The 15,374-nt window shown below is 52.1% G+C and overlaps 1 protein-coding gene across 1 annotated transcript; it reads right to left on the bottom strand.

Annotated features, from left to right (window-relative positions):
* Positions 1–413: 413 nt before the first annotated feature.
* On the bottom strand, positions 414–12,172 carry PLA2G2C (phospholipase A2 group IIC). The gene is given in 5 exon segments (XM_059036752.1): positions 414–565; positions 9,773–9,879; positions 11,673–11,758; positions 11,760–11,818; positions 12,103–12,172. Coding segments are annotated over 5 exon segments (474 nt in total).
* Positions 12,173–15,374: the final 3,202 nt, after the last annotated feature.

The following is a 15,374-nucleotide window of genomic DNA, read 5'->3' as shown; positions in this document are numbered from 1 at the left end:
GTTTTTTTGTTTTTTTGTTTTTTTTTCTTGCGGAACGCGGGCTTCTCACTGTTGTGGCCTCTCCCGTTGCGGAGCACAGGCTCTGCACGCGCAGGCTCAGCGGCCATGGCTCACGGGCCCAGCTGCTCCGCGGCATGTGGGATCCTCCCCGACCGGGGCACGAACCGACGTCCCCTGCATCGGCAGGCGGACTCTCAACCACTGCGCCACCAGGGAAGCCCTGTCACCTTGTTTTATTGCTTCCTAGCGCTTACTGCTATTGGAATGTACTGTTTATTTATGCGTATGTTTATGGTCTGTCTCCCTCCATAGAAAGCCAGGATTCTGTCTTTTCCACTGTTGATCTCTAGCCCTCTGATGCCGAGTGATAAAGGAGTATCCCAGCCCAGACTGACCAGGGACCTGCGGCCTCACTAGCATTGGAGTTTGCGCCTGCCACAGCAGGGCCAGCTGGAGAAGAACTGCTTGAAGTTTGGGCAGGTTCTCTTTGAAGCAGATTGCGTGTCACACTCGCAGGCCCTTAGCCCACAGAGGCAGCCGACACCAGGACCAAGGGTGCATTCGACTGAAGGGAGACAGAGGGTCACAGGGGGCTTCCATCCACCCCCAGGGAGTTGGGGAGAACGGGGAACTCGCTGCAAGGGGTCAAGGGTTGACAATAGAAAAGCAAGGATCTGGGAATTCTTTTCTTCTGTACCCAAGTCGTTCCCCCCCGACACCTGGACGTGCCCCCAAGGAGAAGCCTGGAAGGAAACAAGAGAAGGAGCAGGTGTGGGCTGCACGGAGGGGCCCTGGGTTAGTGCTGCCAGGCAGCACCCAGGCCAAGGACACGAAACCTATTTTTTCAGAACTCAGCTCCTCCTTCCAACAGCTTACCTGGCATCTCACCTGGATGTCACAGGCGTCTTCAATGTAAGACGCCCCAAAGGAAGCTCTTGATGTAAGTGTCCCCTTCCGGCCCCCTGCCCACTGAGCCGGTCCTCCACCCACACTCTCAGCTTGGGAAATGGCACCACCTCCCACTCAGGCCAGAAAACTAGCAGCCAACCTTGATTCCTACCCCCCCGTTCACTTTCACAGCCCATCCACCCAAAGTTCCATTGATGTCTCTATGTTTAGAATATTTCACTCTGCCCTCTTCTCTCCATCTTCTTGGCCACAATCCCTGTCATCACCAGCAATTCCACCCTAATGGAAGGAAATTAACAGGGACTGTCTTTAAGATTTTTAAAAAATTTTTATTTATATTTGGCTGCATTGGGTTTTCATTGCTGCACACAGGCTTTCTCCAGTTGCTGCGAGGGGGCTTCTCCTTGCAGTGGCTTCTCTTGTTGCAGAGCACGGGCTCAGTAGTTGTGGCTCGCAGGCTCTAGAGTGCAGGCTCAGTAGTTGTGGCGCACAGGCTTAGTTGCTCTGCGGCATGTGGGATCTTCCCGGACCAGGGCTCGAATCCCTGTCCCCTGCATTGGCAGGCGGATTCTCAACCTCTGTGCCATCAGGGAAGTCCGAGACCGTCTTTAAATGTAACTTGAATTAGGTTCACTCTCTTGCTGAAAGCCCTGCTGTGGTTTCCTACTATTTGGGCAAAGACATCCCAACTCCTTGCCACGGACTCCGAAGCAGGCTTGCCAGGATGGGGTCCCCGCCAACCTCTTCATCCTCACAGACCTCCACTCTCTCACCTTCACTCTGCTCCAGGACCAATGGCCTCTTTATGTCACATGTTTTGTTTGGTCTTGTCCCAGGGCCTTTGCACTTGCTATTCTCTTTGTCTGAAACACTTCTCTCCAGGATTTTTAAGTGGTTGGATCCATCCCACCTTTGGGTCTTTGTCAAATTTCCTCTCTTCAGAGAGGCTCTCCCTGCCCACTCCTTCAAATGCTTCTCCAGCCACTCTCCCTCACATCCTCATTTGTTTGATTCACCATACTTTTCACATCTCTTCTTTCTCTTATTTGTTTACTTGCTTGTATCTGTTTCTCATCAACAAAGTGTGAGCTCTGTGAGACTGGGGCTTTTTCTGTCCTGTCCCTCCCAGTATCCCCAGCTGGGATACTATGCTGGCACATAGTAGGTGCTCAACAGTCATTGAATAAGTGAATGAAGCCTCAGTGGGCCTTTGGATGTGACTTTTTTTTTTTTTTTTTTTTTTTTTTTTTTTTTTTTTGCGGTACGCGGGCCTCTCACTGCTGTGGCCTGTCCCGTTGCGGAGCACAGGCTCCGGACGCGCAGGCTCAGCGGCCACGGCTCACGGGCCCAGCCGCCCCGCGGCACGTGGGATCTTCCCGGACCGGGGCACGAACCCGCGTCCCCTGCATCGGCAAGCAGACTCCCAACCACTGTGCCACCAGGGAAGCCCCTCAGTGGGCCTTGGGGATTGAGTGTCTGCACCGTGGCCTAGTGACCACTAGATGGGCGTCTTTTATTTAGTAGTCAGAATTATAGTGCTCTGTGCGTGGGTGCATATGCGTGTGTGTGCGTGAGTGCGTGCGTGCGTGTGTGTAGGGGATGTCTAAGGCAGCCTCCTTCTAGATAATTCCACCCCATTTCCACTCTCTTTTGAGGGTTGGGGGGGTGAAGAAGTGAGGTGGCCAGACTCCCTGATGTGTTGGCCCTGGGCAAGTTAGTTTCAGTATCATTTATAAAATGGTGATAGGGCTTCCCTGGTGGCGCAGTGGTTAAGAATCCACCTGCCAATGCAGGGGACACGGGTTCGAGCCCTGGCCCGGGAAGATCCCACAGGCCGCGGAGCAGCTAAGCCCGTGCGCCACAACTACTGAGCCTGCGCTCTAGAGCCTGTGCTCCGCAACAAGAGAAGCCACAACGATGAGAAGCCCACGCACCGCAACGTAGAGTAGCCCCCGCTCTCCACAGCTAGAGAAAGTCTGCACACAGCAATGAAGACCCAATGCAGCCAAAAATAAATAAATTTTTTTAAATGGTGATAAAAGCAATAGTATCAAAAGTAAATAATGGTGTCTACTTCACAGGATGGTTGTGAGGAGTTTCACGGTTGTCATTACAGATGGAGTGGTCTGGATGTGCTCAGAACACAGAGAGGCCTGTATAAATGCTTGCTATTATGACAATGGCGCACCCTTAGCTTCACATGTTGGAAAAAGAAGGGCCCTTTGAAGCTGGACCAGTGCTGGCTATAGTCTGTTTGTTTGCCTTTCCCCCTCTCCGAAGTCTACAATTCCTGCAGGAAGCTGTCCTCCCACATCTCACTGGAGCCTGGATTTCTCAAGACATGTTGGCACCCACCCTACGCCTCAGCTGTACCTCTCCACTCACCCTCAGGAAATGTGCCAGGGATGGTTCCTGCTGCTCCCGCTGTTCCTGGCACCTGGATCACCTTTGCCTTCGCGCTCTCCCTTCTCCATCTGTGACAATCCTTCGAGACCCATCAGGCCCCAGCTCCCGCAGGGACTCCCCGAGAGCCTCCGTCCCCTCCATGTCCAGGTCTCTCACCTCTGCCCAGCATGCCCCTTGCTGCCCTCCCGTGGCAGCTGCCATGGTCGGCAGGGGCTCACCGGGTTGTTGGGCTGCCGCCCTTGGTGGGGCCCAGGGCTACTTGGGCACAGGGCCCTGCCCCATCCAACCTCGCTTCCCTCCCAAAGGGCCTGGCACCTGGTGCTGTCACTTACCCGCGTGCTGCTTCTCTGGAAACTGGAAGCGAGGCACTTTTCTCACCCTTTCCTCTTTCTCATCTGTCTCCCTTTCTGTTTATCTCTTTGTCTCCTATTCCTCGTCTTTTTTTTTTTTTTTGTGGTATGTGGGCCTCTCACCGCTGCGGCCCCTCCCGCTGCGGAGCACAGGCTCCGGATGCGCAGGCCCAGCGGCCATGGCTCACGGGCCCAGCCGCTCCGCGGCATGTGGGATCCTCCCGGACCGGGGCACGAACCCGCGTCCCCTGCATCGGCAGGCGGACTCCCAACCACTGCGCCACCAGGGAAGCCCTATTCCTCGTCTTTAACATGTCTTCTTTCTTCCATCTCAATTCACCAAACCTCCTTCTTCCTTTCTCACCACCCCCTTCCTTGCTTTGTCTTCCGGTCTGTTCCAAAGTGTGGAGTATAATTCTCTCCTGCTGTTCAGCTCTGTGTGTAACAGCTTGCCCAGGGTGCAGGCGTCAGGACCAACCTGGAGCAGCTGTCTATTGCCGTGGACATCCCACAGCCGTTGTAGAATCACGCCAGCCATGGGCTGGAAGAAGAGGCAGCCCTGGGCCAAGAAATGCCATGCTTGGAAGTCATCTTTTAAAAACAAGCCTAAACCCAGATTCTGCATCTTCCAATTTGCTGACAGGGAAACTGAGGCATGAAGAATGGAACTGACAGCTTTAGGATATGCTTTCTCATTCCATGAAATACACCTCCACCGATGAGACAAAGCAAGAAGGTCTACGTTCCTGCCTGGGCTCACCCAGACTGCCTGACACGCTGTTACTCCCTGTGCCCGGCCTCCGACCTGGTCTCTAAACCCTCTCCTTGGGAGCTCTTGTTTTAAAGCTCAGGGCTCTAAATACCACCAAGCACCGCTGACTCTCCAGTTCTCACCGCAGCCTAGACATCTCCTTTGAGCTCTAGATGCCAATAGGCTTGGGCTCAGGTGAGTTCCTCTTGGGTGTCTGACATGCATCTCAAACCCAACAGGGCTCACGCCAGGCTCTTGCTGTGTCTGCAGACTCTGCTCTCCCCCATCTGCACAAGCTCGTGGATGCACCACCATCCATGGCTGCTCAGACCAAGAACCTCAGAGTCAGCCCCCCTTACCTTCAAACCCCACATCGAATCCATCAGCAGGTCCTATCAATCTACCTCCCAAACGCACGCAGCATCTGGCACTTCTCCCCAGCTATCGATCTGTGCAATGGTCGCTTCTCCCCAGTGCTACTGAAACACCCCACTAATGGCTCCCCGTTTCTTCCCCTTTTCCCCAACTTCTCTGTACAGGGGCCAGAGTGATCTTTCTAAAGCAAAATCTGAGCAGATCACTTCCTGCTTTAATGCTTCCCCCTGCAACCAAAGGAGAAGGGGAGCCCCTCACCCCACGGCCAGGCCCCACCCGACTCATTCCTGGTGGGACGCACACCCCCCAGCCCCTCGTCTCCTTCTGCACTAGCTAAATGCCACCTCCTTAGAGAGGGCTCTACAGCCACATAAAGTAGCCATCCTCCCCGAGCAGCCACACCCCCTGCCCTTCCGTCCACTGCCAGCCTCATTCTTTAGCTTGTGGCCCTATTTTAGATGCTTCATAGCACTTGTCACTACCTAAGTGTATCTTTCTTTCTGAATATTTTATGGGCTGTCTCTCTCTCTCTGCACACAGGCAGGGAGTTTGTCTTCATTGCAGATCTTCAGCCCCAAACACGCTGTAAATGCTCCATCCCAGTTTGCTACTGCCTTACTGGCTGGGCTTACACGGCCTGCGGGGCAGTGGATGAAGCCCCATCCCAAGAAACAGGGAGTCGGTTTCTCGGTCCAGATCTGCCGCCTGCATGTTCTAGCATGGCAGGCAACTTGTTCCTCTCTGAGCATCTTGCCTGGGCTTTCAAATGAGGGTACGGGTGCTTGCATTGACTATTTCATGAATTTTTTTCATTCACTCGCTCATCAAACAAACAGGTATTGAGTTCCTAACCCGTGCCTGCCCTTTGGCTAAGAAGTGCGGGGGTACAGGTCTGAGCGAGAGGACCCCACACTGCATAGCTCTGGGCATCCTCTGTGGCCTTATGAGGATAAGTGCCTCCCCTGCTCTCCTGGAATTCACATTCCAGTCGAGGGGAGAATCAATGCATAAATAAACAAATAAGTAAACAAGAAAATGAGATGATGTCAGGTTGAGACAGAAGCTAGGAGAGGAAATGGGTGATGTGTCAGCGAGCGAGCGGAGGTGTTTTGAGGAGGAAACTCAGTAGCAAAGGAGAAAGATCTTTGCAAACTACAAATTCCAGTGGTTACCTACTTCACCCTCCCCCTTCGGCAGAGGAAGAAGTCACAGGCTCAGAGATGGAGGTGATAGTGGTACCTCTGGCTGGAACCTGGGCTCTGCTGCCCACGGCCTGGCTCCCCGCTGCACTACAGATGCATTCCTGTGTGGGTGGAGGGGGTGTCACCACTGGCAGATCTTAAAATCCCTTGCGAATGCCAAGTACTTATGTAACCCACTCAACAGAGGGCTAATGACCTCCCCGGTTACCTGAGGGGAGGCTTCGCCCCGCCCCTCGGCAACTTGGCCCCAGGGCTTGGGTTCCAGGCCTTTCTCTGCACTGAGCTCCCAGTGACATTTAGAGACATGGGCGGACCAAGTTGTTTTTCTGCTTTCCCTTCCCTCCTCACACCAACTGCATCCTGAAGCAGCCACTGGTTGCTAGGCAACCTAGGACCAGGCTTGAGTGCGGGGATTTCAGAACGTGGAGGCTGGGGAGGTCGTTAACCCTTGCAAGGCAGTTCCTTGAACTGCAGTCTAACCGGGGGTAGAAGGGGCGAGGTTTTATCCTATAAGGGGTTAATAACATTAGCTCAAGGGGAGGCAAATGCAGAGGAGATGCTTCCAAGCTATCTCTCAGCAGTACTAAAGAAAACACTCAGTGCTTTCCCACAAAGTAAAGGAGAAAAGGAAACTGAGATTCAACGAAAGAAATCTCAGCTTCTAGAAGGAGGGGCATTAACTAACTAAGCACCTGCTCTGAGCTGGGTTACTTTAGTCAGTCCTTTAGTGACCTTATGAAGTTCTGATTAGTATCTCCATTTTACAGATGAGGAGACTAAGGCCCAGGGGGTTGTGCAATTATCCAGCTAGAAAAGGTGAAGCTGGGATGCAGGCCCAGCTCTGCCTGACTCCAAAGCGTGTGCTGTCTCTGGGCCTCTTCGCAGGGTACATAGAGCTAGAACAGAAAGATCTGGGGCCTTGCAGAGGGGCAAGCTGCTTCTGCTCTTCTTTGCCCCTTGGGCCAGGGCTGAACATTCTGACAAGCCTGTTGTAGATAATAAGACTTGCATTTGTGTGAGCCCCCGGTCCAGAGCAGCCCCATCGCCCTCCCAGCGGCCCCCCATGCCCCTGGCGAGGATGGTGGGAGGCAGGAGCACCAGCTGGGATCAGACGACCTGGGTCTGAATCCCAACTCTTCTTTCCCTGGCTGTGTGGCCTTGGCCAACTCACTTAACCTCTCTGAGCCTCAGGGCGCTCCTCGATAATGGGGAGAATAAGGCCCACCTCAAAGGTTTATCACGAGTTCACAGTGCCGAGTGTAAAGCATCGGTCAGACGCTCGTGAACTGTAGCTATTGTTAGTGCACCTATTTTATGGATGAAGAAACTGAGGCCTAGAAGACTCAGGCCAGCAGTGTGTTCCGGAGCACCGGAAAGTCTCAAGACGTATGAGTTTTAATCTTGCCTGTTACCTTGGATCAAACCCTTCCCCATCTCTGGGTCTCAGTCTCCCCATTGCCACAGTGACGGTTTGGTTTGGATGGTCCCAAGGGCATTTTCAGCTCTGGAGAAGGCCTGGACAGCAGGGCCTGCGGCTGGCTGCCTTGTCCTGTGCCCCTGGCCCTGGCACAGCACTGGCCCTGGATGGGCACCCAATGGGTGCTCAGTTGACACTGGGCAAGTGAATGGATGTGTGCGGGGTTCACTTGGGGGTCTCAGCACACACTGGAATAGGGGTTCGGCAAGGTGGGGTTGGGGACAACAGGGGTGTCAGTCAGCCTGATCCTCACTAGCTGGGCCAGCCGAGGAGGGGAATGCTGATGTCCTGGTGAGGACGGGGAAGCACCCCTCCATGCTAACTCCCTAAGCAAGATGTTGCACACTGGGAGCCCTGGTCAAGCTTCGCGAGCAACTGGCTACTGCTGCTCGGTGGGGGCCAGCGTCTGCAGAAAGCAGGACCAGGCCACAGACTTTCCAGTCCGGCTCCCGGCCCCTGCCTGCACCTCTCACCACCCCCCAGCCTGATGTGCCAAGCAGAGAACGCTTCCTGTGCCACCTCCTGAGGCTCCAGCCTCTGCCCCCAGGTGACTCGCCTCCATTTCCTGGGGTCCTGGGCTGTAGCTCTGATCCCCACCTGGGAGGGTGAAGAGGGTTGATAAGGAAGCTGCTCCAGGTGCAGAGAGCCCGGGCTGGCCCCCGTGACACAGGAGCGGCGGGCGGAGGCTTGGCCTGGGCCTGAGACCACAGCGCGGAAAGGTCCTTTGCACTTACTGAAATTCTACTTCCTCCCTCAGAACACCGTTTCCCTCCTTCCTTGGTCCCTGCGCTTTACAGGGGCATCAGAGGAGAGAGCTCTTCGAGGATATTTTCTCTCAAAGTGATGCTTTTCAACCATTCTAAGGTAACACTTAACATGACAGATGTTAAGATCAAGGCAAAAAGAGGTGAGAAGAAACCATGTGAAAGTGAGACCATGAGCTGGGCTGAGAGGAGTCAGGGTCAGCTTTTCTGTGTGCCTCTCCGCCACCAACGACAGCCAGGCTCGGCCCCTGCCTTCCATCATGTGGAGCCACGAGGGGTGGGAGGAGGAGGTCAGAAACTTGGTCCCTGGCCTCCAGAGGGCATCATGTGCCGAAGCAAACAATCCTCTGGGGACAACCTCCTCCAGCACCCCCTCCCCCGCCCCTCCACTAGACCCTGATCCCTCCCCATCTCCTGGACATGGCCTTGGGGACCTCACAGAGGGGACGCCTTGCTTTAGGCCTGAGGATGCGCACAGCCAGAGAGCTCCAACACAGGAAGGCTCCTTGAGCTCACATAAGAAAAAGGGGGTTCCCTCCGTATTGGTGGTGTGCTTGGGGGCGCCGAGAAGCAGACTCCGCTGAAGCTGGTCTCCTGTCTGCAGGGGCCTGAGCCGTGTTTCACCACTGGGACCAGGGAGACTGCACCATCCTAACGCTCAGTGTATCCTAAGCCGGAGCCCTGGCTGGGGGCTCTGGGAGATGAGTGGAAGGGAGGTGGTCCCCCGGCCTCGGGAGAAGACAGGTGATCTCCAAGACACACTCACAGCTCTGAATAAACACACAAGGGGAGGACAGGGGTTCACGCAACTCCCCAAGGCCAAGCGGAGGCGAGTCACACATTCAAAGGGGCACTCAAACCACCGGTTCCGCCGAAATGAATGGCGTTCACGACAAGGCCGTGGCCCAGCACCTGCAAATACACACCCAGCAGTCCCAGAACATGCTCTGGGAGATCAGGGGGCCCTCCCCATGTGCTGGACACTCAGTACTTGCCCACCCTGTCCTTGGCCCTCTTCCTTGAATGGCCTCCCTGACACGTGGGTTCCCTCCCCCATCCCCCCTCCTATTGACTCTGGTGTCGCCCCTCTCCCCACCACCCCGCACTTATCCCAGTGCTTGGCACGCAATCACTCCTCACAAATATTTGTTCAGCTGAATGACAGCTGAGCTGCTTTGTTAACACATGACAGACATCGGGAAGAAGCTTCTCCACAGCAACAGCTGCCAGGCGAAGCTGCAAAATTCACTGTACTCTCGAGTCAGCAACTATTTATCCAGCACATGCAAGACCCCAGGCGGGGGCGGGGCTGCTGTGCCCTGCACCCCACCTCTGGAGGGAGCTGGGGGCACAGCTGTGAGTGGGGACCAGGGAGGGACCCGGGCCAGGACTCTCGGGAAGCTCTGATTCTCGGAATTACAGCTCTCCATCCCAAAGCACTTGGAAAAAAATCTCATTTCCCCAAAGTTCTCTGGGTCCACAAGGCTGACCTTAAGGAAAGGCCCAGTTTCAAAGACATTCCCTACAGAGAAGGCAACTCACGATCACCGTCCCGTTGGCCACGTGGAACTGGTAGCCGTTCAACACGGGCTGGCAGCTGAGCTGCTTCAGTTTCTTGCAGCAGCGGTGGAGGGCCAGGCAGCACCTGGGCGCTAGATGGAGGGAGATGAGAGCTTTCCTGAGGGTGGCCCTGGGGAACTGGCTGGAAAGGATTCACATGCCTCCTCCCCCCCGGGTGAGAAAGTGCGGAAGGCAGGGAGGTGACTTCCTGATGATATTAAAAATCACAAAAAGAGCCCTCCTCTACCTCCTGCTGTCTCATGAGCTCCCCACAGTAACCCGAGGACGTGCAGTCCTTGTCCCCCATTTTATAGGCGAGGAACTGAGATCCAGAGGTGAATTTCCCAAAATCATACGGCTGGAAGGTGATAGAGTCAGGACTCAGATCTAGGTGCCCATGACTTATTCATTGATTTAATGACTTTTGACTGAGCACTGAATATGTGCCCAGCCCTGGGAGAGGCTCTGAGCAGACAAGGGTCAGCACATCAGACATAATCCTTCAGTCTTTGCTCTCCTGAGGCTCAGGGTTGGCCAGGGGAGGGGTGGGCGTGCCGGGAGGGGAGAGCACTGGAGGAGAGAAAACATCTGGGGGACGGCCTCGGTCCCCCTCTTCCATCATGTCTGAGTGGCCGGAACACAGAGATCTGGGGCTGGATTCTAAGACATGAAAAGGATCAGCTTCTGGCCGATGCCCTGGCTGGACGCTCTGTCTTCCTCACTCACCATCCCCATCTACACGTGGGCTCTTTGCCATTGGTCATCATTGGCTAATAGCGTTAAAATTCTCATCAGCCATAGGACTTGGAAGGGGAGGCACAGAGTGTCAAAGGGCCCGGACTTTGAAACAGGCAAATTCTGGTTCAAATTTTGACCCTGCCACTCAAGGATTGTGTGTCTTTGGGCTCTGCTGTTTTGTTTAGTGGGTCCCTCACCGTTGTCACCTGTAGAATGGGGATGGTGGCACGGCCTCGGCCATGTGCTGGGAGCATTAAACCAGGCCCTGCATGCAAACCACCAATCCCAGGGCTCAGGATGTGACGGGCATTTCATCAGTGTCAGGTCCCCTCAGGGGCTCTGGGGTCCTTCCAGCTGGAACATTCCACGGTCTCATGAGCCCAATCCAGAGGAATCAAGCTCCAGGGGTTATTCAGGCCCTACCATGGGGATATATTTATCCACACTATGGTGAAAGTGACCAGGAACATTTTGCTTCTTATTTCTTCAAATAAAAAGACACACAAACCATCCCGTTTCCTACCTCCCTGTTCCCTCCCCAGATTAACACCAACGTCCACCTTTTCTGGGAATTCGCCCTCCCCCACCCCCATCCTTAAAAGTAGGCCTGGCAGCCAAGTTTGTGCCATGTGTCCTCACCCAGATGGACAACTTTTCCAAACTGGGCCAATTGGATTCTCTTTCCCGGAAAATGAAATTAGGACTGGGAGACGGTTGGTCAGTCTTGCTGCATCTGTAATCCTAAAAACTGGAGGCCTGAGAGAAGACCACGTTTACCATGAAGACTGAGAGCTGAACATTCTAGAGCTCTGGGCAGGGCTGACCACATAATCTGCAAAGCCTGGTGCAACATGAAAATGAGGGGCCCCCTATTCAAACATTGTCAAGCACTGCCAGAAGGTGACGGAACAGTGAACCTCACGCCGGCCCTGTATAGCTGCATAGGCCACAGGAAGCCAGCCCCAGCCTTGGGTCCTCAAGACCACTCTCCCACTCCCATTCCGTTTTTTTCTTACCCTCAGGCTCACCTGAATTGGTTTCAGTTCCTAACAAGGCAAGGGTCCGAACACCCTCTCTCTCTTCAAGCCGGGATTTCAATGCAAATCAACCGACAGGAGGCCTCAGAGCCACTGCACTCACCTGTCAGTGTCATCCGTGGGGGTCCCTATGCCCCCAAGCCCGCAGTAGCAGCCGTATCCATAATTTGAGAAGAAGGCCCTCTGCCCTTGTGTTGTGTTTGACCATCCTTTGAAACTGCCAGAAGCTGCCATGGGTGGGGGCCACCACTGCCAAGGAGAAAGTAAGGAAGAAGAGAAGATGCGATGAGGAAGGTGCTGCTTTCAGGTCCCCTAGCCAGAGCGCTTGGCATTCAGATATCAGGAGACCCCTAAATGTGGTGCCTGGGTATCAGCCCCTTTAATGGGGACAAGATAGGGTCATGTCTACCACGTCACACAGCTAGTGTTTCGCTAGCCCAGGATGAGCACCCAGTGTCCATGACAGTCAGGACAATACTGTCAACTACAGTCTTCTCCCCAAAGTAAAAGACCACCATGCTGGGCAGACGCACTCTCAGAGCTGATGTTAAACACGAACGAGAAAGGCTCAACGCCGGAAATGTCAGTCCTCGCGAATAGCATCAGGCGTTTACAGCCTCACAGGAGAAACAAAATACTCAAGAGGAAGAAAAAGCTGACGTCAATCCATTTTTTTTACTGGCAAATACACGTGGACCTAGCAATGTTTACTTGTACAAAATGTTTAGGAAAGTGAGGGTGGAAAATTTTATATATATATATATATAGGGATGTTTGCTGCAGCATTATTTGTGATATCAAAAAATTGGAGACTACCCACATGCCCACAGACAGGGAGATAATAACTAAATGATGTCTTGAAAACGTACTACTTTTAGCAATATCACTAGGCAATGGGACTGAGGAAGTAGGTGGAGAAAAACAACAGCAACACTTATCTTAAATACTTTTCTGCTGTCTGATATATATATATATATATATATATATATATTTTTTTTTTTTTAACAAAAAGCATGTTTTACTTTTCTATTGAAACGTTTGAAATGTATGTAGATAAAGGCCCAGAAGGATGTATATCAAACTCTGAAGAGTGCTTACATCTGAGTGTAGAAAAAGGATCAGGGTCTGGGAAGGATGAGAAAGGGCTTTATCTTGTTACTCCATATTCTATACTCTTGTTACTCTGTGTATTTTTCTTTTTAATTACAAGCAGATATTAATTTTACAATACAAATAAAATCAAAACATGAACTTGAAGAAGAAAACCAAAGACAGGAGGTTTGGGGAGATTTTCCCAGGAGCCTTCCCACCTCATACTGTGATTGGATGCCTTGCTGTCACAAAGCATTGCAGAAGGGGCCAAAGCCTGGGGGCGGTCTCTGGGGCCGGCGCAGCCCCTGGAGAGAGGGCAGGACCACACTCAGACACTGCGCTTGGGGTACACGATGGGGGCTGCAGCAGTGGCTCTTCCCACTCGTGGGTCCCCTGCCTCTACCATCGTGATCTTAAAAACTGTAAATTCCACCACTGACTAAGGGAAAAGGGAACCCCATTTTTGACATTTTGACTTAGGAAGCCCAAAGCGATTGCTTCACAGCTGAAACAGATAGAAAAATGGATTTGAGCAAATCTCTACTCATCTAATCAAACCAAAGAGTCAAAGCATTTTCCAACAAACCCAACATGGTTTGCCAGCAAGTTCTCTTTCACTTTGCAGAGGTATGTAATCGGATCTCCTGGTAGCAAAGACTTATAATTACTAATTATTCCATAGGTCACCATAAGAATGGCTTTCTGATGAGAATTAATCTTTCCTAAATTAGCTAGATATATGTCTGCATTTTTGTTCTGGAATCCACAAGACTTGAAATAAAGGCAACTAGCATCCAAATGAAAAAAAGGCTCCTGAATGGTGTGTGTTTGGTAAAACAATAGTCAAATGCCCTCTTTCTTAGCAAATGGTTAGGAACCTTTGATTTCCTAGACGTTCTGTGAGATCCCAACACCAAGACCAACCCATTTTGTAGAAGAAGCAGAGGCAGGAGGACTTTGGTGGGGGCCGCTCCACTCCCGATTCCCCTTTGAGTGACACCTGATTCCCCCTCACCTGGTGCTACCTGAGGAGGGGCCACCCCGGACACAGACACACAGACAGGACAGCGACATTTTTTTTTTTTTTTTTTTTTCTGTACGTGGGCCTCTCACTGCTGTGGCCTCTCCCGTTGCGGAGCACAGGCTCCGGACACACAGGCTCAGCGGCCATGGCTCACGGGCCCAGCCGCTCCGCGGCATGTGGGATCTTCCCGGACCGGGGCACGAAGCGGACTCTCAACCACTGCGCCACCAGGGAAGCCCAGGACAGCGCCTTTGAGCTCACTCAGCTGTTACTACTTATGGCAGGAGACAAAGACCACGAGAACCCCAAAGACCTTCATTCCTGAGGAGACCTGGGGGTCCGAGGCACCAGGATCACACTTTCCTCTGCTTTCGAGGGCTCTGCCATCTGAACTTCTGTTTGGGGAAGAAATAACCAAAATGAGGGAGGCCACGTGGATGTGAAACCCCAAGCACAGTGCAGGCCTTCAAAAGCCCTCAGTGGAGGGCTTGGAGCAAAGATACCTTTTTCAAACCTAATTATCTCTGAATATGATAATCCCTCGGTTATTTAGACCTAAATATAAAGATGAGAAGGGTTCAGTTGTTTGAAAAGTGCGAGGTTTTTGGTTTTTTAAAAATTTCTTTCTTTGGCAATACTATGCCTTCATCTTTTTTTTTTTTTTCTTTTGAAGATTCAGTATTTCCTCTGTTGCCAAGCTGACAGGCAAATGCTATATGGCTCGTGTTGGAAATCCAGTGTGGGAATGTCTGCCCCATTTGCATGGAACTCCCCCTCTGTTTTCCTTCCTTGATGCCCAGGTATCTTATTCATAAACTTAGCCCCTCTGAATCTGGCTTTCCTCTCCTAAAGAGACTAAAACTGGGGCTTCCCTGGTGGTGCAGTGGTTGAGAATCTGCCTGCTAATGCAAGGGACACAGGTTCGAGCCCTGGTCTGGGAAGATCCCATATGCCGCGGAGCAACTAGGCCCGTGAGCCACAACTACTGAGCCTGCGCGTCCGGAGCCTGTGCTCCGCAACAAGAGAGGCCGCGATAGTGAGGCCCGTGCACCGCGATGAAGAGTGGCCCCCGCTCGCCGCAACTAGAGAAAGCCCTCGCACAGAAACGAAAACCCAACACAGCCAAAAATAAATTTTTTTTAAAAGGAGACTAAAATTGCCTATCAGTAATTTCAAACATTTGTTAAGAAATTAGTTGGAATCTAAAAAAAAAGAATGATACAAATGAATTTATTTACAAAATGGAAATAGACTCACAGACGTAGAAAACAAACTTATGGTTATCAAAGAAGGCAGTGGAGTGGGGGGATAAATTAGGAGTTTGGGATTAACAGATACACACTACCGTATATAAAATAGACAGACCACAGGGAACTCTACTCAATACTCTGTAATAACCTACATGGGAAAAGAATTTGAAAAAGACTAGGTATATGTATATGTATAACTAAATCACTTTACTGTACACCTGAAACTAACACAACATTGTGAATAGATTAAACTTCAATTAAAAAAAGAAAAAACACTTAGCAGATCATTGCATCATAACAATTTATTATTTCTCTAAAAAATTTTTTTTATTTATTTATTTTTTGGCTGTGTTGGGTCTTCGTTGCTGTGAGCAGGCTTTCTCTAGTTGCGGCGAGCAGGGGCTACTCTTTGTTGCGGTGTGCGGGCTTCTCATTGCAG

This window comes from Kogia breviceps, chromosome 1 (assembly GCF_026419965.1).
Source record: "Kogia breviceps isolate mKogBre1 chromosome 1, mKogBre1 haplotype 1, whole genome shotgun sequence".
NCBI lineage: Eukaryota > Metazoa > Chordata > Mammalia > Artiodactyla > Physeteridae > Kogia > Kogia breviceps.
The sequence above is the reverse complement of the archived record's forward strand: the minus strand, read 5'-3'. Positions and strand labels throughout refer to the sequence as shown.